This window comes from Heptranchias perlo, chromosome 1, assembly GCF_035084215.1.
Source record: "Heptranchias perlo isolate sHepPer1 chromosome 1, sHepPer1.hap1, whole genome shotgun sequence".
In the NCBI taxonomy this organism is placed as follows: Eukaryota; Metazoa; Chordata; class Chondrichthyes; order Hexanchiformes; family Hexanchidae; genus Heptranchias; species Heptranchias perlo.
The window spans coordinates 84921764-84944957 of record NC_090325.1 but is presented as its reverse complement, the minus strand read 5'-3'; the positions used below and the strand labels follow the sequence as shown (position 1 = coordinate 84944957).

At 42.2% G+C, this 23194-nt stretch overlaps 1 protein-coding gene across 16 annotated transcripts in view; it reads right to left on the bottom strand.

Moving 5' to 3' along the window:
- The window catches only part of fryl (furry homolog, like), a 450071-nt gene that overhangs the window by 383160 nt on the left and 43717 nt on the right, over positions 1-23194 (bottom strand). For 14 of the 16 annotated variants that reach the window (XM_067987806.1, XM_067987858.1, XM_067987841.1 and 11 more), the window contains exon 1: positions 14070-14341. The exons of 1 other annotated variant lie outside the window; for it this stretch is intronic. In XM_067987806.1, coding sequence (XP_067843907.1) covers positions 14070-14277 — 208 coding nt within the window. In that variant the 5' untranslated portion in view covers positions 14278-14341. Of the gene's footprint in view, positions 1-14069; positions 14342-23194 lie in introns of those variants that run through there. One more of the 16 variants, XM_067987918.1, reaches the window with a different exon arrangement.

Below are 23194 nucleotides of genomic sequence, written 5' to 3'. Positions count from 1 at the left end.
GGGAGTGGTGTTCCTTTATAAATAACATAAATATAAATACATACATATATATATATAGATATACACACGTATATATGATGACTTAGCCTCCATTAAGTGTTTTATCTTGTATATCATGGGCTGTATTGTCCAGAGTTGGACAAGACTAAAAACTAGGATCGATGAACTGAATAGCTCACCATCCATTAGTCTTGTGTACAACATACGGCTGGAATATGCAACACCACGTTCCAAACAACGTCTTTTATTGCTTGACAGAATATAAAAGCATATCCAGCATGTAATTAACACTGATGCAAGTACAGCTTGTACATGTATCAGATTCAACAATGATACCTGCTTCAGAGTTTCTCTGCTGTAATCCAACTCAATTCTGCACCAAAGTTGGTCCAGGCATTAGATCCTGGAAGAATGTAGCACCTGAGTCAATCAGAACACATAAGTTGTTTGCAGTCTGGTTCAGTTTGAGCTACGGGCTAGGATGGGAATGGAGTTGATAGTAAGGAAATTGAATTTTTGGTCGCAGCCAATGGCTTCAGTCTTCCCGGCACTTAACTGTAAGAAACTCTGGCTCATCGATGACAAGGTCAGACAAGTAGTCCAACAGCAGAGATGGTGTAGAGCATAATGCACGTGGAAGCTGACCCTGTGTCTATAACAGCTTTATCGGGGTGCATGATGTAAATGAGGAGGAGGAGGGGGGACCAATATCAGATCATTGGAGAACTCCAGAGGTGACTGTGTGGTAGCTGGAGGAGAAGCTATTGCTGAAAATGCACTGATTGCATTGGGACAAGGAGGAATGAACTGATGCACGGGCAGTTTACACTGAAGACTGACTATGTCAGGCATTATAATAAGGTTAAGGAGGGATTAAGCACCATGGTCACAGTTATAGAGAATACCAGTGGAAGTTTAACCATGGACTGGGAAAATAGATTAAAGGATAAGACGGTACATGAGCAGTGGTGTTCATTTAGGGAGTTATTTTACAACTTTCAAAATAAATATATTCCACTGAGGAAAAAAGGGTGTAAAAGAAATGACAGCCATCCGTGGCTAAGTAAAGAAATCAAGGATAGTATCCGACTAAAAACAAGGACATATAAGGTAGCCAAACTTAGTGGGAGGATAGAAGATTGGGAATTCTTCAAAAGACAGCAAAAAGTAACTAAAGGATTGATTAAGAAAGGGAAGTTAGATTATGAAAAGAAATTAGCAAAAAATATAAAAACAGATAGCAAGAGTTTCTATAGTTATATAAAAAGAAAAAGGGTGGCTAAGGCAAACGTAGGTCCCTTAGAGGATGAGACCGGGAAATTAATGGTGGGAAACATGGAGATGGCAAAAATGCTGAACAAATATTTTGTTTCAGTCTTTACAGTAGAGGACACTAAGAATATCCCAACACTGGACAAACAGGGGGCTCTAGGGGGGGGAGGAGCTAAATACGATTAAAATCACTCAGGAGATGGTACTCAGTAAAATAATGGGACTCAAGGCGGATAAATCCCCTGGACCTGATGGCTTCCATCCTAGGGTCTTGAGGGAAGTGGCAGTAGGGATTGTGGATGCTTTGGTGATAGTTTTCCAAAATTCCCTGGACTCAGGAGAGGTCCCGGCAGATTGGAAAACTGCTAATGTAACACCGTTATTTAAAAAGGGTAGTAGGCAGAAGGCTAGAAATTATAGGCCAGTTAGCTTAACATCTGTGGTGGGTAAAATTTTGGAGTCTATTATTAAGGAGACAGTAACGGAACATTTAGATAAGCATAATTTAATAGGACAAAGTCAGCATGGCTTTATGAAGGGGAAGTCATGTCTGACAAATTTGCTTGAGTTCTTTGAGGATATAACGTATAGGGTGGATAAAGGGGAACCAGTGGACATAGTGTATTTAGACTTCCAGAAGGCATTCGACAAGGTGCCACATAAAAGATTATTACTTAAGATAAAAAATCACTGGATTGGGGGTAATATTCTGGCATGGGTGGAGGATTGGTTATCGAACAGGAAGCAGAGAGTTGGGATAAATGGTTCATTTTCGGACTGGCAACCAGTAACCAGTGGTGTTCCACAGGGGTCGGTGCTGGGTCCCCAACTCTTTACAATCTATATTAACGATTTGGAGGAGGGGACCGAGTGCAACATATCAAAATTTGCAGATGATACAAAGATGGGAGGGAAAGTAGAGAGTGAGGAGGACATAAAAAACCTGCAAGGGGATATAGACAGGCTGGGTGAGTGGGCGGAGATTTGGCAGATGCAATATAATATTGGAAAATGTGAGGTTATGCACTTTGGCAGGAAAAATCAGAGAGCAAGTTATTATCTTAATGGCGAGAGACTGGAAAGTACTGCAGTACAAAGGGATCTGGGGGTCCTAGTGCAAGAAAATCAAAAAGTTGGTATGCAGGTGCAGCAGGTGATCAAGAAAGCCAACGGAATGTTGGCTTTTATTGCTAGGGGGATAGAATATAAAAACAGGGAGGTATTGCTGCAGTTATATAGGGTATTGGTGAGACCGCACCTGGAATACTGCATACAGTTTTGGTCTCCATACTTAAGAAAAGACATACTTGCTCTCGAGGCAGTACAAAGAAGGTTCACTCAGTTAATCCCGGGGATGAGGGGGCGGACATATGAGGAGAGGTTGAGTAGATTGGGACTCTACTCATTGGAGTTCAGAAGAATGAGAGGCGATCTTATTGAAACATATAAGATTGTGAAGGGGCTTGATCGGGTGGATGCAGTAAGGATGTTCCCAAAGATGGGTGAAACTAGAACTAGGGGGCATAATCTTAGAATAAGGGGCTGCTCTTTCAAAACTGAGATGAGGAGAAACTTCTTCACTCAGAGGGTGGTAGGTCTGTGGAATTTGCTGCCCCAGGAAGCTGTGGAAGCTACATCATTAGATAAATTTAAAACAGAAATAGACAGTTTTCTAGAAGTAAAGGGAATTAGGGGTTATGGGGAGCGGGCAGGAAATTGGACATGAAGCTGAGTTCGGATCGGTCAATGCCCTGTGGGTGGAGCAGAGGGCCCAGGGGCTGTGTGGCCGGGTCCTGCTCCTACTTCTTGTGTTCTTTAGATTTGTGGTTGGGATCAGATCAGCCATGATCTTATTGAATGGCGGAGCAGGCTCGAGGGGCCGATTGGCCTACTCCTGCTCCAATTTCTTATGTTCTTATGTTAAGTCTCGGTGCAGAGTGAAAACTAGACTAAAGGGATTCAAGTTGTGGGAGAGGCGAACACAACTGAGAGGCAAGGACACATTCAATGGCCCTGGGCAAGGAGAGGTTAGAGACTGGACAGTAGATGGAGAGGATAGACCAATCCTTTCTGAGGAAGGAAGAGATGAAAGACAGTTTTGAAAGGAAGGGGGTCTGAATAGAAACAGGCATTAACAATGTCAGTGATCACTGAAATCAGAAATTATAGTTGGGTGGGAGGAACTCAGGGGTCCAGGAGGTGAGTCACATAGAAGAGATGAGCTTGGAATGGAAAGGATGAAGGAAGGGGTTTCAGAAGGCAGTTTGTCACAGAGAATAAGAGATGTGGATTGCTCTTGCACCGCAAGATGATCCTGGAGTAATAGAAGAATTTGATTGTGGACAGGGAAGTACAATAACGTTTGACGTAGTCCGACCAAATTTGGCAGTGGACAATAAGACCAGTCACGTGTTCGGTGCACTCAAGCCTGCAATCCTCAGACTTAAGGCAGCTGGACCAGGTGAATGACGGGGATGGCAAATGGTGAATGATTTGGTGGAGTTAAGGGCAGAGGCAGAAGTGAAGGAGCTATTTAGCACTGCAGTGGTGACATGACAAATTGAGGGTCAGAGGAGTAGCTGAGAGTTAGAGAGTAAACTGAAGAGGGAACTGGGTGGGGGGGGGAATTCAAGGATGAAGGGAAGGGTAGTGAGTGTGGAGGTAGGGGGTTGTGTGGTAAAAGATGCAATGGTTACTGCCCCATCTAATGCCTATGACAAAGCAATCCATGCTCCAGCAACTCTGTACTCTTAACTGTGACTTAACCGTTACCTTGTACAAATTCATCATTATTTCTTTACTTTTGCACTCTAAAACCCTACTCATAAAACCCAAACCAAAATGCCACTGGCCTATTTATGATTTAATCTACCTGCAGGGAATCATGTATTTGAACCCCTAGGTCTCTATTCATCCACACTGTTCACTGAATATAAACTGTACTTCACATCCTTGTTGTTCCTCCCAATATGTATTATCCACACTAATCCACATTAAATAACATCTACTACTGGTCTGCCCATTCTGCTAACCTGTCTATTTTCTCCTGTCTTTTATAGTCCTCCTCATTGTTTGCTAATTTTTGCATCATAGCAAATTTCAATACCATGCTCCTCACGTCTAAGTCCAAAGCATCGATATATTCCAACACAAAAAAAGTAAATCCAGCACTGATCCCTGGGATACACCACTTCCAACCTTTCTCCAATCCTAGCAACATTCATTAATCCTATCTCTGTTGCCTGTCCATCAACCCACTGTCTATCCACGCTTCTACAATCCATCCTGCAGTATAAATAGGGTAGATTCATTGCATTGGGACACGATTAACAGAACTACTTCCATTTGAAGCAGTTGTGTATAATATACATTTATACCATATACCTGAATTTTTTTGTAACAAGCCTCTCGTGAGACACCTTATTGAACTTCTTTTGAAAATCCATATATACCACATCTACTGCATTCCCTTTATCTATTCAATCAGTCACTTCTTCAAAACATTCCAATTTGTCAAACACAACTTGCCCAATAAATCCATGCTGCCTGTTCTTAATTAATGATGGTTTTAACATTGCTGACTCATACAGATTTGTCTCCAGTGCTATGGAATCCGCCACAGTATAAATAGGACAGGTTCCATTGCACTGGGACTAAAGACAAACAGAACTACTTCTATTTCAAGCAGTTGTGTCTAATATAAACTCATAAAAATGTGTACAGCTACCATGAGGCACAATCATCAACATATAGTTGCACTTAACATATTTCTTTTCATCATTTTTTTTTTAAAAAGTGGATATAAGCAAAATACAATAGAAAGCATCCAAGAAGTTCAATTTCTATTCCATTTGTGGCATTGACCACAATACACCCACAACTCTTGTCATTCAAAAGTAGGATATACAAACAGCACTTCAAGACTTTCTAAAGTATCACCTGCTTTACGCAAAATATATCTTTTGTCTTCCCCAACCTATTTATTTATTCATTTTCGGGGTGTGGGCATCACTGGCAAGGCCGGCATTTATGGCTCATCCCTTGCTGCTCTGAGAAGGTGGTGGTAGGCTCTCTTCATGATACAACCAAGCGGCTTGCTAGGCCACTTCAGAGAGTTGTTAAGAGTTAACCACGTTGGTGTGAGACTGGAGTCACAAATAGGCCAGACTGAGTAAGGACGGAAAGTTTTCTTGCTTGAAGGACATTAGTGAACCAATTGGGTTTTTAATCCGACAGCTTCATTATCACTTTTACTGGTACCAACTTCCTATTTCCAGATTTTATTGAAAAACTGAAATCAAATTCACAAACTGCCATGGTGGGATTTGAAGTTATGTTCTTTGAATTATTAGTCCAGGCCTCTGGATTACTAGTCCAATAACATAACCACTACACTACCGTTCCTTTATCAATGAAACATTCAGCTAAACTTTTATCCTAAAATGGACAGAATTCCAATGATAAAAAAAATACACAACAGATAAGGCCAGCCTCCAGTTAGCTTTACTTTTGCTGAGTGCTTTGCAACCCAGAGAAATAGTGTGCTCCATTTATGATAACTCTGGTTCATCTTGGTCAAAAATTTCAGTTAGTTTATTTAAAAAGTTAAGATTGTATAAGTGAGCAGGTATTTTTAGTTAAAGTACTCCGTGCTTTCTTTCTCCTAAAACATCCAAGTGTCTTCAAGATTGCCTCTCTGCAAATTAGATTGTGCATATTTAATTCATTAACGGGACTTCGTGGACACAATCTGTAAATTTAATAACAGTTCCTATCAATAGTTCCAACACTTTCTATAGTTGATTTATTGATCTTGATATAGGGTTTTTTACTCCATTATATAAAACACAGACTTATCTTTAGTTCCACCCAACCCCCACCAAACCAAACAGGACTTGTATTCAGATACTCTAATCATGCTATAGCAGCAATGACAGAGTTTTTAAATGATAGATGGGAGAAGCATGTACACACTGATAAGGAAGAGAAAAAAATAGGGCTGGGGAACCTTAACTTCTACTACAAGTCGAAGAAAAAAATGGCTATAGCAATGCTGTGATGCAATTTTGTCTGGTTAAAGCATATGTTAATAGCACCAAGATGTGGCACTACAACGTGGAGAAATGTGGGCTTCATCTCTCATCTCACTGTGCCCAATTGTAGCTATAATGCTGCAAAGAGCTTATGAGCAGGTTAGGGATCTCTTTATAGTGGAAGAGAAAGTTAAATGAGGAATTTCCATTGGGCCACTTAAGCACTTCCTGGCATCCAGCCAAGCAAGTTTTGTCAGGAAGGCAGTTTCATCCACCCCATCTTCTCAGAACAAAGCTGTAATTTTCAGTTTTATTACAATCTATTTTGACTTGTTAAAACTCATGTAAATTAAACTAAGAAATTAATTTAAACATGGTTTAAAAAAAAGTCCTACTTGCCAAACACCAAACAGTACAGGTTATGGACAAAGCTACTTTCCCTTCTGTAGTATTCAAAACATCGGAGAGTGGTTGCTGCATTTCCTCTTATTTTCCAACAACTTCAATACAGCAGGTATGCATAATTAAAGCAAGAATGTCCAAAAATCTGAAGTAATAGTTCTGATGAAACAACAACAACTTGCATTTATACAGTGCCTTTAACGTAATAAAATGTCCCAAGGCATTCACAGGAGCGTTATTGAACAAAATTTGACACTGAGCCACATAAGGAGATATTACAACACGTGACCAAAAGCTTGGTCAAAGAGGTAGGTTTTAAGGAGCACCTTAAAAGGAGGGGAGAGAGAGAGAGAGAGGGAGAGAGAGAGAGAGAGAGAGAGATATGGAGCACGGCCGCCAATGGTAGAGCAATGAAAATCAGGGACATGCAAGAGGCCAGAATTTAAAGAGCGCAGAGGTCTCGGGGGGGGGGGGGGGGGCGGGGGCGGCGTTGTAGGGATGGCGGAGGTTACAAAGATAGGGAGGAGCAAGGCCATGGAGGGATTTGAAAACAAGGATGAGAATTTTAAAATCAAGGAGTTGCCGGACTGGGAGCCAATGTAGGTCAATGAGCACAGGGGTAATGGAACGATAACTCGGTTTCTCTCTCCACGGATGCTACCTAACTTGCTGAGTGTTTTCTAGCATTTTCTGTTTTTTCAACAATCAAATGATTCTTCAGTGGTATATGCACACCAGGCAAATTCTTTTTTCTATCTTAGTTATTACTTAAAGCTTTGCCATGGGCACTTTGTGCAAGTTTGGACAGCTTTCCTTTACTCGGTGGAGTAACATGAAAATAACACAGCCTCCTTTGATGTCGTAATTTTGTCTGCATTCAACAAATCACATTCATGCGGTAATTCATTTAGATTTAGAAGCAGACTTCAAAACTAAGATTGCAGAACCACAAACATTAGGATGAGCAGCTGACTAAGTACTATTACAAGCCTGTCAACATCGTAGGAATGTTGAATGTACCGTACACATTTCAAAGCAAATACAAAAAGATCATTTTTGAAGACTATTCAAGCTCCCCAATAGGTCAAGATTGCTCCTCACAGTGTGTTACTGAGCCATACACATCAACAAAGCCCAGGTTTAACCCCATCTACCTCGATAGACTATGTTGAGTTATTCACATCACTGGCCCTAGGCTAGGGAAGAAGAGAAAAAAGCAAGGTTTCTCACTCCCATTGACCATTGCTACAAAGTGCGTGTGTGTATCTCCAGAACAGAATTAGTCTCAGCTGTAAGGCCTCCGTGTTGAATAGCCTGCTGACAGTCACACAAGGGCCAATTATTAGAAAACTACTAGGGGAGAGAAAAAAAAGAGAAAATTAAAAACTATACCAGTACTGGTTTAGTAAACTGAGCTTTGAGACACAGCATGAGTGAGCACACATAGCCATTTTGTATTAAATAAAAAAGAAAAACACTCCAATATTCTGCCAACAATGCCTTGTGATTCCACTTGAAATAACTATTGTACATATTAATCAAATGAAAAAGTTCATAAATACTAAAATTGCTGAAGTGACTGATTCAACAGCTAACACTGATAAAGGTTGAACTAAGAAATTTGATATTTTCTGCTATTTTAATTACAAAGTATAAGATTTGTTCATCATTAACTAAAGAGGTAGTTTCAAATTTTCCTGTGTGGGGTCCTCTTCCCAAATAGACCCCTGATGCCAACTTTTAAAAGACACCACCATCGTTGCAGACAATGTCTCTTTATCAACTTACATTTCTATATCACCTTTGACATAGAAAATCACCCAAAGTACTTTATTGGGGCATGAGAAGAAGACTGAGGCAAAGACGGAGAGATTAAAAGGAGCGACCAAAAGATATGGATAAAGAGTGAGTTTTAAAGAGGCCGGAGTCAGAGGAATGGAGAGTTTGGAGCGGGAAGGGGGGTTTGTAGGGCTGGAAAAGCTTACACTGATAGCGAGGGCTGATGTCATGGAGGGACTCAAACATAAGGATAAGAATTTTAAATCTGAGGCGTTAAAGAACCGTGAGGCAATGTAGGAGAGCGAGGACAAGGGTGATGGATAAACGGGACTTGAGTGGGGTGGGATAGGATAGGATATGGGCAGCAGAGTTGTATGGTAATGGAAATTACTTGATAAGAAATTGACAAATATACAAATTGAACAAAAGACAGACAGAAATCCGATTATCTCATAGACCCCTAAAGTCCAAAGATTTCAGTTTGAGAACCTATGGACTAGTTTTGAAACAGTACAGGACTTATGGAAATAAAATTTCAAAAGACATTTCCTCCTTACTGCCGTTTTCCAGAAGTCACCAGTTCATATGAGGGTTTAGTTTCATGATGGTTGATGGTCTTTAAGCTCCTAATATTCAAGTGTAAGTCTCAGTTGTGAGCAGCAGGCTATTTAAACATCTTCTCTCACACAACTGAGCCCATCCTGTTGTTAATGTCCGCACTTCCACCACATCTTTCTAGAAGGCAATCAGGAATGGGAATCTTAACCAAGTTTTCCTCTTCCTAGTCTGGAAAACCTGAGATATATTGTGGTACCCTAGCTGTGACTTGCTAACTCAGCATGAACCAGCAATTAAACTTGGGAACTTCCTAGTCTGTAAGGCTGTGTGACACCACTCCTCCATTTGAGTAACTAAACATTCATACTTTACCTTATACACAGATGCATCTGTCCATGACTGTACTGATAGGAGTGACCACCACACAGTCCTTGTGGAGACAAGTCCTGTCTTCACACTGACGACACCGTCCATCGCGTTGTGTGGCACTATCACCGTGCTAAATGGGATAGATTCAGATCTGGCAGCTCAAAACTGGGCATCCATGAGGTGCTGTGGGCCATCAGCAACAGCATAATTGTATTCCATCATGATCTGTTACCTCATGGCCCGGCATATCCCTCACTCTACCATTACCAATCAACCCTGGTTCAATGAGGAGTGTAGAAGAGCATGCCAAGAGCAGCACCAGGTGTACCTAAAAATAAGGTGACTACCTGGTGAAGATACAACATGGGACTACATGCGTGCTAAACATGCTATAGACCGAGCTAAGCGATCCCACAACCAATGGATCAGATCAAAGCTCTGCAGTCCTGCCACATCCAGTCGTGAATGGTGGTGGACAATTAAACAACCCTAACGGGAGGAGGAGGTTCCGTATACATCCCCATTCTCAATGATGGCAGAGCCCAGCACATGAATGCAAAATACAAGGCTGAAGCGTTTGCAACCATCTGCAGCCAGAAATGTCGAGTGGATGATCCATCTCGGCCTCCTCCCGATATCCCCGCCACCACAGAAGCCAGTCTTCAGCCAATTCGATTCACTCCACGTGATATCAATAAACAGCTGAGTGCACTGGATGCAGCAATGGCTATGACAATGTCCCGGCTGTCGTGCAGAAGACTTCTGCTCCAAAACTAATCGCGCCTCTAGCCAAGCTGTTCCAGTACAGCTACAACATTCGCACCTACCCGACAAAGTAGAAAATTGCCCAGTCCTGTCCTGTCCACAAAAAGCAGGACAAGTCCAATCCGGCCAATTACCGCCCCATCAGTCTACTCTCAATCATCAGCAAAGTGATAGCACTGTCGACGACACCTTCCATCAAGTGGCACTTACTCACCAATAACCTGCTCACCGATGCTCAGTTTGGGTTCCACCAGAACCACTCAGCTTCAGACCTCATTACAGCCTTGGTCTAAACATGGACAAGACAGCTGAATTCCAGAGGTGAGGTGAGAGTGACTGCCCTTGACATCAAGGAGCCCTAGTAAAATTGAAGTCAATGGGAATCAGGGGGAAACCTCTCCAGTGGCTGGAGTCATACCTAGCACAAAGGAAGATGATAGTTGGAGGTGATAGATGGTTGTTGGAGGCCAATCATCTCAGCCCCAGGGCATTGCTACAGGACACGATGGGCCGAAGGGCCTCTATCCGTGCTGTATAACTCTATGAGTTCCTCAGGGCAGTGTCCTAGGCCCAACCATCTTCAGCTGCTTCATCAATGACCTTCCCTCCATCATAAGGTCAGAAGTGGGGATGTTTGCTGATGATTGCAGTATTCAATTCCATTTGTTACCCCTCAGATAATGAAGCAGTCCGTGCCCGCATGCAGCAAGACCTGGACACCATCCAGGCTTGGGCTGAGAAGTGGCAAGTAACATTTGCGCCAGACAAGTGCCAGGTAATGACCATCTCCAACAAGGGAGAGCCTAACCACCTCCCCATGACATTCAATGGCATTACCACTGCCGAATCTCCCACCATCAACATCCTGGGGGTCACCATTGACCAGAAACTTAACTGGAACAGCCACATAAATACTGTGGCTACAAGAGCAGGTCAGAGGCTGGGTATTCTGCAGCAAGTGACTCACCTCCTGACTCCCCAAAGCCTTTCCACCATCTACAAAGCACAAGTCAGGAATGTGATGGAATACTCTCCACTTGCCTGGATGAGTGCAGCTCCAACAAGAAGCTCGACACCATCCAGCACAAAGCAGCCCGCTTGATTGGCACCCCATCCACCACCGACGCACCGTGGCTGCAGTGTGTACTATCTACAAAGATGCACCAAGGCTTCTTCGACAGCACCTCCCAAACGTGCGACCTCTATCACCTAGAAGAACAAGGGCAGCAGGCGCATGGGAACACCACCACCTGCATGTTCCCCTCCAAGTCACACACTATCCCGACTTGGAAATATATTGCCGTTCCTTCAGTGTCGTTGGGTCAAAATCCTGGAACTCCCTACCTAACAGCATTGTGGGAGAACCTTCACCACATGGAATGCAGGGGTTCAAGAAGGCGGCTCACCACCACCTGCTCGAGCAATTAGGAATGGGTAATAAATGCCGGCCTTGCCAGCAACGCCCACATCTCATGGATGAATAAAAAAAAACCACAGGTTTTAGTTGAAAGCATCATTTAAAGAGAATTCAATCATCTTTTTCATCTTGCAAAAGCATGACCTACCTTGAGGTGCATTTACCGCTGAGTCTCCGTTGGCCCCAAAAAACTCAATTAAAACAATCAAGTACGCTTGTGCATTTACACGCGTCTTGAAATTTGACCCAGAGTTGAGCTTCCGACCCCATATCCTCTCCATCACCAAAACTGCCAATTTCCACCTCCGTAATGTCGCCTATCTCCACCCCGCTTCATCCATGCTTTCGTTACCGCCAGACTCGACTATTCCAATGCTCTTCAGGCCAGCCTCCCATCTTCCACGCTCTATAAACTTGAGCTCATCCAAAACTCTGCTACCCGTATCTTAAATCGCACTAAGTTCCATTCACCCATCACCCCTGCGCTTGCTGACTGACATTGATTTCCAATCCAGCAATGTCTCGATTTTAAAATTCTCATCCTTGTGTTCAAAGGCTTCGCCCCTCCTTATCTCTGTAACCTCCTCCAGCTCTACAACCCTCCAAGAACTCTGCATTCCTCCAATTCTGGCCTCTTGCGCATCTCCGATTTCCTTCACCCCACCACTGGCGGCCATGCCTTCAGCTGCCTAGGCCCTAAGATCTGGAATTCCCTCCCTAAACCTCTCCATCTCTCTCTCTCCTCCTTTAAGATGCTCCTTAAAACCTACCTCTTTGACCAAGCTTTTGGGCAACTGTCCTAATATCTCCTTATGAAATTTAATGCTGAGCCACATCTGATATTGCTCCTTTGAAGGGCCTTGGGACATTTTACTATAATAAAGACACCATATAAATGCAAGTTGTTGTTGTTGTTGTTGTTGTTGTTGTTTGGGGTGGAAATTTGCTATGGATTCCTGAGGTTCAAACAACGCCATGACTGATGGAAGAAGACATGGCACAAGATCAGATTTCCCAAAATCTCGATACTAGGGGGAGTTTTGCAGAGAGCACCACTTTACTGATGAGTTACTGCTGCGATCTCTGCATTCTGTTGACTCCTCCATCTGATCTACAGCAAGGAGATTTTTTTTGTGAGCACAACATTTAAGGCTTCAGGGCACAGAATCTGGGCATCCTCATTGTCAGAATAGCTCTCCAACAGACACAATGCCTAAGTTTGAAGCAAGGTTCGCACATATAAACGCAGTAGCGAAACAAGATTCATGAGTATCAATCATGAAGGATCCATGAGGTTCAATGCAAGTCTTAAAACTGGGAGCTAGAATCGATTGGAAGTTAAGAACTAAACCATACAGGCATCAACCAAAGCCAAACTTGCAAAATTCTCTCAAAATGGTAGGACAAAAAAAATTTGAAAGTATTTCATTACCATTCACAATAAACTTTAAAGTAGACCTAATACATGATTGAACTTTGATTCAATTCCTAACAGTTGACAACTGGGCAGTATACTTGGACGACTTTCCTCCTTACAGACAAGGGATGATCCAATTTGTGTGTGGAAATTAAAAATAAAGAATATCTTTTTCAACCATCAAAATACATATTCTTTCTGACAAAACATTTACAAGTGTTGTGTTCTGACAAATTTAATATGCGGTGTGAGAAAGTCATATTTTCCAGTTTTTAGTAAAGAGACAAAAATGTTAATCTCATGACTGGTTTATTTGGAGAACCAGTACTGCAGTCTTTAAATCGGATTTGCTTTCCCTGACTCATTAATTTTTGATTCTTCAGTAAAAGACAAATAATTGTTTATAATAGGCCAAGAGGCCTAATACTATAAACTTACGTAAGGCAAAGTAAGAGGCTCTATGTTATCCTTATGAAACATCCTGGTCAACATCCTAAATTATAAACAGTCAGTACTGATGTAAAAGCAAACATACCCTCCCATTACTATTTGTATGAAAGTAATTAGCTCAGAATATTAGCTCAGACACACCTGCATGTAGCACAGGTAAATCAAGTTTTTTAAGAGTTTGCCCAAGAATTTTCAATCTTTAATCCAGGTGGTTCACCAAATTTCGGGTAGAAAATGGAGAACAAATCCAATTTTTTTACTCCAAGTTTCTCCACTCCTTTTCCAAATGTGTGACCACTGCTGGAGAATTTACCCTTCATCAATCCTGATCACTTGTAGAGTAGATCAGCCTGCTATGCTTCTCGGTGTCAGAAAATTAAATCTTATTCGAGTTATCCATTTATTTATATTTTTGAAAAGATTTTTGTAAAAAAAGTTTAGCTGAAAACAGAACTGTACAAAAATTTCTACAGTTAGCACATCATACATATATAATTATCTTAAATCTTAACATTATACTAATACTGCAATGGTTATTTAACCACCGCTGGTCGACCTACCATACTTTGAAGTGATGAACAAAAAAAAAAGTGTAACTCTGATGTACCTTTTGATGGTTGTGGTTCATATGTTTGAACTCTGGAATTCATTAAAACTTTCTCATCCATCTCTTCTTCTATTGTCTCTCCTACAGAAAGCAGACTCAAACGTCTCATTTTTAAAAGCCTCGGGGCACTATCACGATCAGTAGCCCCAACATCCAAAACCACATCCCCAGATATAACAGCAGGTACTACTCGCTTCAAAAAATCCATTTTTCACTTTTAAAAAGTCCAACAAAAAAAAATTGCAGCAGCTTAACTGTCTTACTCACACATGAAAGTACTCATGCAAACTTCCTTAATACATAAAGGTGGAATATTTGCAGTGGATTTCACAGTGATGTCATGCAGGAATTGGGTGGTGCCTAAAAGCTGCAGGTCAACTTGCAGCTATCATCAAGCAACTTTTGGGATACATGCCCTGCCTTGCAAACTGATAAACATGCAGAGTACACCACTTGACAAGAAGCTTGAAGGTACATTTTAGCATAAGAAATAGCTGTTAATGAATCCACCAGAATCCATATCGGCTGCAGATCGAAAACTGAAAAATGATGCAATTCCTTTAAACATCAGATATTCCAGGACCTGTCCAGGAACGTGAATTTGGTTTCTGTTGCCAACTTGCATTTTTCCCTCACTCAAACTCATTCATAGTGGGTGGAACCTCATACCTCCAACAGTAAAAGCTGTACTCCAGAGATAATGTGCATCATTTTAAATGCTATGTAAACAAAGTACATCTAAATTTACAGTCCAAAACATATACTTTTATTAAAAATTACAAAATTTTTATCCAGCATAAAACTGTTCACGACAGAAAAATAGTACTGCAACAAGTTCAAGCTATGATTATGATTTCTTCAAACACTCCTACGGTATCGGACACAATAAAACAAAAGATACGTTGTTCTGCAACAATGACTTGTGCCTTTAATGTAGAAAACATTCCAAAGTGCCTCAGAGGAGAAACTAATGAAGCCCCTTTGCGCAGAAGGTGTGGAGAGAGATGCATTGGTATCTCTCCCGGTTCTTTTTTTTAATTTGTTCACGGGATGTGGGCGTCGCTGGCGAGGCCGGCATTTATTGCCCATCCCTAATTGCCCTCGAGAAGGTGGTGGTGAGTGGCTTGCTAGGTCATTTCAGAGGGCAATTAAGAATCAACCACTTTGCTGTGGGTCTGGAGTCACATATAGGCCACACCGGGTAAGGACGGCAGGTTTCCTTCCCTAAAGGACATTAGTGAACCAGATGGGTTTTTACGACAATCCGATAGTTTCATGGCCATCATTACTGATACTAGTATTTTAATTCCAGATTTTTATTTAATTAATTGAATTTAAATTCGCCAGCTGCCGTGGTGGGATTTGAACTCATGACTCTGGATTTTAGTCCAGGCCTCTGGATTACTAGCCCAGTAACATAACCACTATGCTACCGTACCCCATCATCGCCAACAGCTTGGTAACACAGGACGCTGTGCTCTATGTGACGCACACCGAGACAGATATCAACTGCTGCTGGAAGACCGTTAACTCGGTGATGGAGACCCTTTAGTCCACCGGAAACCTGTTGGTCTTCCAGCAGGAGCTGTCCACGCCCGAGCGTTGCCGACTGACATACTCCAAGATCTAGGAGAACATGCTGCGGGACGCACTGAAGCGAGGTGTGGCCTGCGCAAAGGCTCTATGGGGAAGGGCCACCGTGTTAGCCCACTCTGTATTGTACTAAATGTATTAGAAGATATGTACTGTGTTTTGAATTGTAATAATGGGATCATAGTATGTAGGATCTGCATTGTATTGGTTTGAACTGCATTGCTTGGAATTGTGTCCTTTTACATTGAACTGTGTGTAATTTTAAATTTTATGAAATAAAATATATTTTGAAATATTAAAAAAATCTTATACTCATATCTCCTGGTTCTCCCTGACTTATTCAAGTACAAGAAAAAATATAGTAGCATTCACCCTGGTTCTCCTTGACCTATCTAATTCAAATAGTTTATCCACCTGACCACAGTTTAATCCTTTAAGTATTTTAAATACCTCAATCAAATCTCCCCTATTCTAGAGTAAAAAGACCTAGCTTTGTAATACTGATCCCTACGGGATGCTACTAGTAATGCGTCTCCATGCCAAACCGTTACCATTAATAACAACCCTCTGCCTATGAGAATGCAACCAATTCCTTACCCACCTCAGGATCTCCCCCTCCAATCTCTCAGGACTCTATCAACCTATTGTGTGGCACCTTGTCAAAGGCTTTTTGAAAATCCAAATATACTACATAGATCAGGCTACCTTCATTCACCAACCAAGTAACATCCTCAAAAAATTCAACCAGGTTGTTCAGAGATTGGAACATAGGAATTCTAAACAAAAAAGACCAAGCTCCATTTAGTTCACCTTCATAGTAGTCGCATGATACAACGATAATGGAGTTGTTGACTAATCATGGCAATAAATCTCTATCAATTAGTCTACAACAGACCCAAACATGAGGTGAGGAAACCCCCAGTCATGGAAGGCTTTGGGAACCATAGGTCCAAAGTCACCATTCCTCCCAAGCCTGCTACACTTACCATACGTCATTATCTCAAATTACTCACATACTGGCCATGATGTGGAGATGCCGGTGATGGACTGGGGTGGACAAATGTAAGGAGTCGCACAACACCAGGTTATAGTCCAACAGCTTTATTTGAAATCACAAGCTTTCGGAGCTTTGCTCCTTCGTCAGGTGAAGACTTCACTTGACAAAGGAGCAAAGCTCCGAAAGCTTGTGATTTCAAATAAAGCTGTTGGACTATAACCTGGTGTTGTGCGACTCCTTACATTTACTCACATTGTATAAAGAAAAAAACTTGCATTTATACAGCACCTTTCATGATCTCAGGACATCCCAAAGCGCTTTACAGCCAATGAAGTACTTTTGAAATGTAGTCACTGTTATAATGTAGGAAACGTGGCAGACAATTTATGCACAAAAGATCCCACAAACAGCAATAAAATAATGACCAGATAAATCTGTTTGTGATGTTGGTTGAGAGATAAATATTGGCCAGGACACTGGGGAGAACTCTCCTGCTCTTCTTCGAAATAGTGCAATGGGATCTTGTACATCCACCTGAGAGGGCAGATGAGGCCTCAGTTTAACGTCTCATCTGAAAGATGGCACCTCCGACAATGCAGCACTCCGACAGTACTACATTCAGGTGTCCGGCTAGATTATGTGCTGAAGTCTCTGCAATGGGACTTGGACCTACGATCTTCTGGCTCAGAGGTGAGAGTGCTACTACTGAGCTTTGGCTGACATTATTTTCTGAAAGAAATTTATGCAATTTGCATATGAATCAATATTATCTGCTTCCACCATTTCCTAGGGAGCCTGTTCCATTGATTTACATAGAATTACAGAATTTTACAGCACAAAAACAGGCAATTCGGCCCAACAGGTCTATGCCGGAGTTCATGCTCCACACGAGCCAGCTCCCAACTTACTTCATCTAACCCTATTAACATATCTTTCTATTCCGTTCTCCCTCATGAGACCTCCCTGAAATACTAGAGAACCATAGGTCTGGCGGGAATGAGAAACTGAAAGAAATTGGTATTAGTAAAAAAAAAACAGTACTAGAGAAATTAATGGGACTGAAAGTCATCTACATCCCAGGGTTTTGAAAGAGGTGGCTATAGAGATAGTGAGTGCATTGGTTGTCATCTTCCAAAATTCTATAGATTCTGGAACGCTTCCTGCAGATTAGAGAGTAGCAAATGTAACCCCACTATTTAAGAAAAGGGGGAAGAGAGAAAACAGGGAACTACAGACCTGTTATCTGACATCAGTAGTAGGGAAAATGCTAGAATCTATTATAAAGGATGTAATAACAGGACACTTAGAAAATAATAGGATTTGGCAGAGTCAACATGGATTTATGAAAGCGAAATCATGTTTGACAAACCTATTGGGTACTGGAAGGTGGAATTAGAATGGGCACCTGGTTTCTTCGAGCCGGCGCTGACACGATGGGCCGAATGGCCCCCTTCTGTGCTGTATCTTTTCTATGGTTCTATGAGAGTTCTTTGAGGATGTAACTAGTAGAATAGATAAGGGGGAACCAGTGGATGTGGTGTATTTGGATTTTCAGAAGGCTTTCGATAAGGTCCAACAAAGGAGGTTGGTGAACAAAGTTAGAGCTCATGGAATAATATACTGGCATGGATTGAGAATTGGTTAACAGACAGAAAACAGAGAGTAGGAATAAACTGGTCTTTTTCAGGTCGGCAGACTGTGACTAGTGAGGTGCCGCAGGGTCTGTTTCTGTTGCTTGGGCCCCAGCGGAATGGCCCGTTTCAGTTGCTTGGGCTCCAGCTATTCACAATCTATATTAATGATTTGGATGAGGGGGCCAAATGTAATATTTCCAAGCTCGCTGATGACACAAAACTAGGTGGGAATGTGAGTTGTGAGGAGGATGCAAATAGGCTTCAAGGGGATATAGACAGGCTAAGAGAGTGGTCAAGAACATGGCAGATGGAATATAATGTGGAAAAATGTGAAGTTATCCACTTTGAGTAGGAAAAACAAAAATGCAGAGTATTTTTTAAATGGTGAGAGATTGGGAAATGTTGATGTTCAAAGGGACCTAGGTGTCATGGTACATGAGTCACTGAAAGCTAACATGCAGGTGCAGCAAGCAATGAGGAAGGCAAATGGTATGTTGGCCTTTATTACAACAGGATTTGAGTACAGGAGTAAAGATGTTTTACTGCAATTGTATAGGGACTTGGTGAGACTGCACCTGGAGTATTGTGTACAATTTTGGTCTCCTTACCCAAGAAAGGATGTGCTTGTCATAGAAGGAGTGCAACAAAGGTTCACCAGACCGATTCCTGGGATGGCGGGATTGTCGTATGAGGAGAGATTGAGTGAACTAGGCCTGTATGCTCTGGAGTTTAGAAAAATGAGAGGTGATCTCATTAAAACATACAAAATTCTTACAGGGCTCGACAAGGTAGATGCAGGGAGGATGTTTCCCCTGGCTGGGGAGTCTAGAACAGGGGTCACAGTCTCAGAACAAGGGGTAGGCCATTTATGACTGAGATGAGGAGAAATGACTTCACTCAGAGGGTGATGAATCTTTGAGATTCTCTACCCCAGAGGGCTGTGGAGGCTCAGTCATTGAGTACATTCAAAACAGAGATTGATAGATTTCTAGATATTAAAGGCATCAAGGGATAGTGCAGGAAAATGGTGTTGAGGTCGAACATCAGCGGTGATCTTGTTGAACGGTGGAGCTGGCTCGAGGGGCCGGCTGGCCTACTCCTGCTCCTATTTCTTATGTTCTTATCTACCTTCCCCTTAAATGCATCTATGCTAATCGCCTCAACCACTCCATGTGGTAGCGAGTTCCACATTCTCACCGCTCTGAATAAAGAAGTTTCTCCTGAATTCCTTATAGATTTATTAGTGACTATCTTATATTTATGGCCTCTGGTTTTGGACTCCCCCACAAGTGGAAACATCATCTCTACATCAACCCTATCGAACCCCATCATAATTTTAAAGACCTCTATTAAGTCACCTCTCTCTCTTCTCTTTTCTAGAGAATAAAAACCCCAGCCTGCTTTATATTATTTATATAGTATACTATACTTTACTATATGCTCACTGAAAATAATGGCCTGGATTTTAACATCGAGACGGGAACTCAGCAGGTGGATGGATTTGTGCATGGGGAACCCGGAAGCTAAGTGTGTGCGTTTAAATCTGCGATTGTATCTCGATTGCAGTCAATTATCCTTGCTTCCGGGTTTCATGTCTCCTAGCTGCGCAGCGGGCGTGCCGCGCACCCGGATGACACGATCGGAACGCCATTATTTAAAGGGCCAGTTCAACAATGGATTTTGAAGGAGAAAGGAGAAATGGAGTCCAGGAAAGCAAAGGCAGTGCCTAGATTTAGTGATACCTCCCTAGATGTACTACTGGCTGCAGCGAGAGCCAGAAGGGGTTATTTTCCCAAGGGATGGCAGGAAGAAACCTGGCTCGGTCACCAAAAAGGACTGGCTGGAGGTGGCACAAGAGGTTTCAAGCAGAAGCACGGTGCCCAAGTCTTGGGTGTAGTGCAGGAAGCAATTCAATGACCTGAGCAGGTCTAGAAAACTGAGAACATTTCCATATTTACCCATATCCTGTTGTGGACAACACTTCCCCACCACCACCCCCCTCTTATCGTCATCACTCTGTCTTGGCAAGCCTACTCCATCACTAAATGCCTCACACCCACTTAAGTGTTACCAGCAACCATCCTTCACTTTCTCTAGACTTGCTCACCTCCCCATTTATGAAGCCAACACTGTCACTCACCCCAATCCTTATGCAATCTGACGCATCTACGTGACAGTTAATCTCTGATACATCTGTATGACAGTCATCCTCACCCAAAGCACTGCATCCAACAGGTGAATACTGCACTTTCAGTCACGCACAGGTGTGTTCTATTGCCCCTTGTAGGAGAAGTGCGTGCAAAATGCAAGAGGGTGAAGACTGGCGGTGGACTTCCACAGATTGTGGAATTAACTGAAGCGGAGGAAGAGGAGTCAATGGAGATAAATGGCTCATCTGCGGTCCTCTCCATCAGAGATGGAGAGACTGGAAGCTCACATATGGCTGGTGACAAAATGTAACACATAATTCACAAAGATGCTGACTTTATTTAATCAATGCCTGAAGTATGAAGATTGGCAAGATTGTTATTGTGCCAAGACTAAGTCGTTTCACTTTATTTTCTCTTGCAGGACCTTCATGCCGACAAGAAGATTCTGATGATACGGATGATGTCAATTCCTCAGAGGACAGCATTCTTTCTGCGGGTGAACCGTCACAGCTTATGCAGCCATGCACCAGCGCAGATACTCTCACTTTGGTGGGTTCTGTTAGACAGCTAGTTGGGTTATCACCTGGTGATTAACAAGCGCAGACACTGGTGGCAGGGGCAGCTGCGGAAAGTCCGCGTCAGAGGGCGCACTCTTATCCAAGCTCTGCTCAACTGGACACAGATGCTGAACCCTGGGGGCAATATTGAGAACGAGAATGATTGAGGTACAGTTGCACCTTTGCGAGGTACTAGAAAAAGTGCCACACACACTCTTCATAATAGCCGAGAGGATGGAAAGGTAAAACTCCAGCATTGGTAGAGTTGTGTCACAGGTAAGTGCTAGAATGTCTGAACTGAAGAGAGTGGCCACTTCAACTGAGCTTCAAGCATGGCTCACAAATGATTCTATGCAGGCCATGACCATGGCCGTGCAGGAGATGTCTGCATCCTTTAACAGGATGACAGATACAAGGTTTTCAGGAAAGATAGGGAAGGAAAGGAGGTGGGGTGCCAGTATTGATCAAAGAAACTATTATAGCACTGGAAAGGGATGATGTAGTTGAGGGGTCTAAGACAGAATCTATTTGGTTAGAATTAAGGAACAATAGAGGAGCTATAATGCTACTGGGTGTATACTATAGGCCACCAAAGTAGTGGGAATGAGATAGGGGAGCAAACTTGCATGCAAGTTACAGAAAGATGCAAGAACTATAGAGTAGTGATAATGGGGGACTTCAATTATCCCAATATAGATTGGGACTGTAAGAGTGTAAAGAGCAAAGAGGAGGAATTCCTGAAATGTGTACAAGAGAACTTTCTTGGTCAATGTGTTTTCAGCCCAACCAGGAAGGAAACAGTGCTGGGATCTAGTTCTGGGGAATGAAGTGGGGCAAGTTGAGCATGTTTCAGTGGGGGAGCATTGGGGGAACAGTGTTCATAATATCATTAGGTTTAGAATAGTTATGGAAAAGGACAAAGAGAATTAAATGTGAAAATACAAAACTGGGAGGGGGGCTAATTTCAGTGTTAAAAAGGGATCTTGCACAGGTGGATTGGAATCAAAAATTGGTAGGCAAAACAATAATTGAAGAATGGGAGGCCTTCAAGGAGGAGTTGGTTTGGGTACAGAGTAGACACATCTCTATGAGGGGGAAAGGAAGGGCATCCAAAGCTAGAGCTCCCTGGATGATTAAAGATATAGAGATTAAAATGAAACAGAAGAAACAGGCTTATGACTAATGTACAGTTCATAATACAGTAGAGAACCAGGCTGAACAGAGGAAAACTAAAAAAGGGAATAAGAGGAGTAAAGAGAGAGCATGAGAATAGATTAGCGACTAACATAAAAGGGAACCCAAAAGTCTCTTATAAACGTATAAATAGTAAAAGGGTAGTCAAAGGAAGAGTGGGACCAATTAGGGACAAAAAAGGAGATCTTCTAACGAATGTGGAGGACATGGATGAGGTATTAAATGAATACTTTGCATCCGTCTTCACTAGAGAAGAGGATGCTACCATTGTGGCAGCAAAGGAGGAGGTAGTAACGATATTGGATACAATAAAAATAGATAAAGAAGAGGTACTTAATGATTTGGCAGTACTCAAAATAGAAAAGTCACCCGGTCCAGATGGGATGCATCCTAGGTTACTGAGGGAAGTAAGGGAGGAAATTGCGGAGCCTCCGGCCACAATCTTCCAATCTTCTTAAAATATGGGGACAGTGCCAGAGGACTGGAGGATTGCAAATGTTACACCCCTGTTCAAAAAAGGGGAGAGGGATAAACCCGGAGGGGAAACTTTGAGACAATAATCCGGGACAAAACTAATTGGCGCTTGGAAAAGTATGGGCTCATAAATGAAAGTCAGCACCGATTTGTTAAAGGAAAATCATGTTTGCCTAACTTGATCAAGTTCTTTGATGAGGGTAGTGTGGTTGATGTTGTGTATATGGACTTTCAAAAGGCATTTGATAAAATACCACATAATAGACTTGTAAGCAAAATTAAAGGCCATGGATTGAAGGGACAGTAGCAGCATGGAAACAAAATTGGCTAAGGGACAGAAAGCAGAAAGTAGTGGTGAACTGTCATTTTTCAGACTAAAGGTAAGTATAGAGTGGTGTTCCCCAAGGGGCAGTGTTAGGACCACTGCTCTTTTTGATATATATTAATGGCCTGGACTTGGGTATAGAGGGTATAATTTCAAAGTTTGCAGATGACACGAAACTTGGAAATGTAGTAACCAATATGG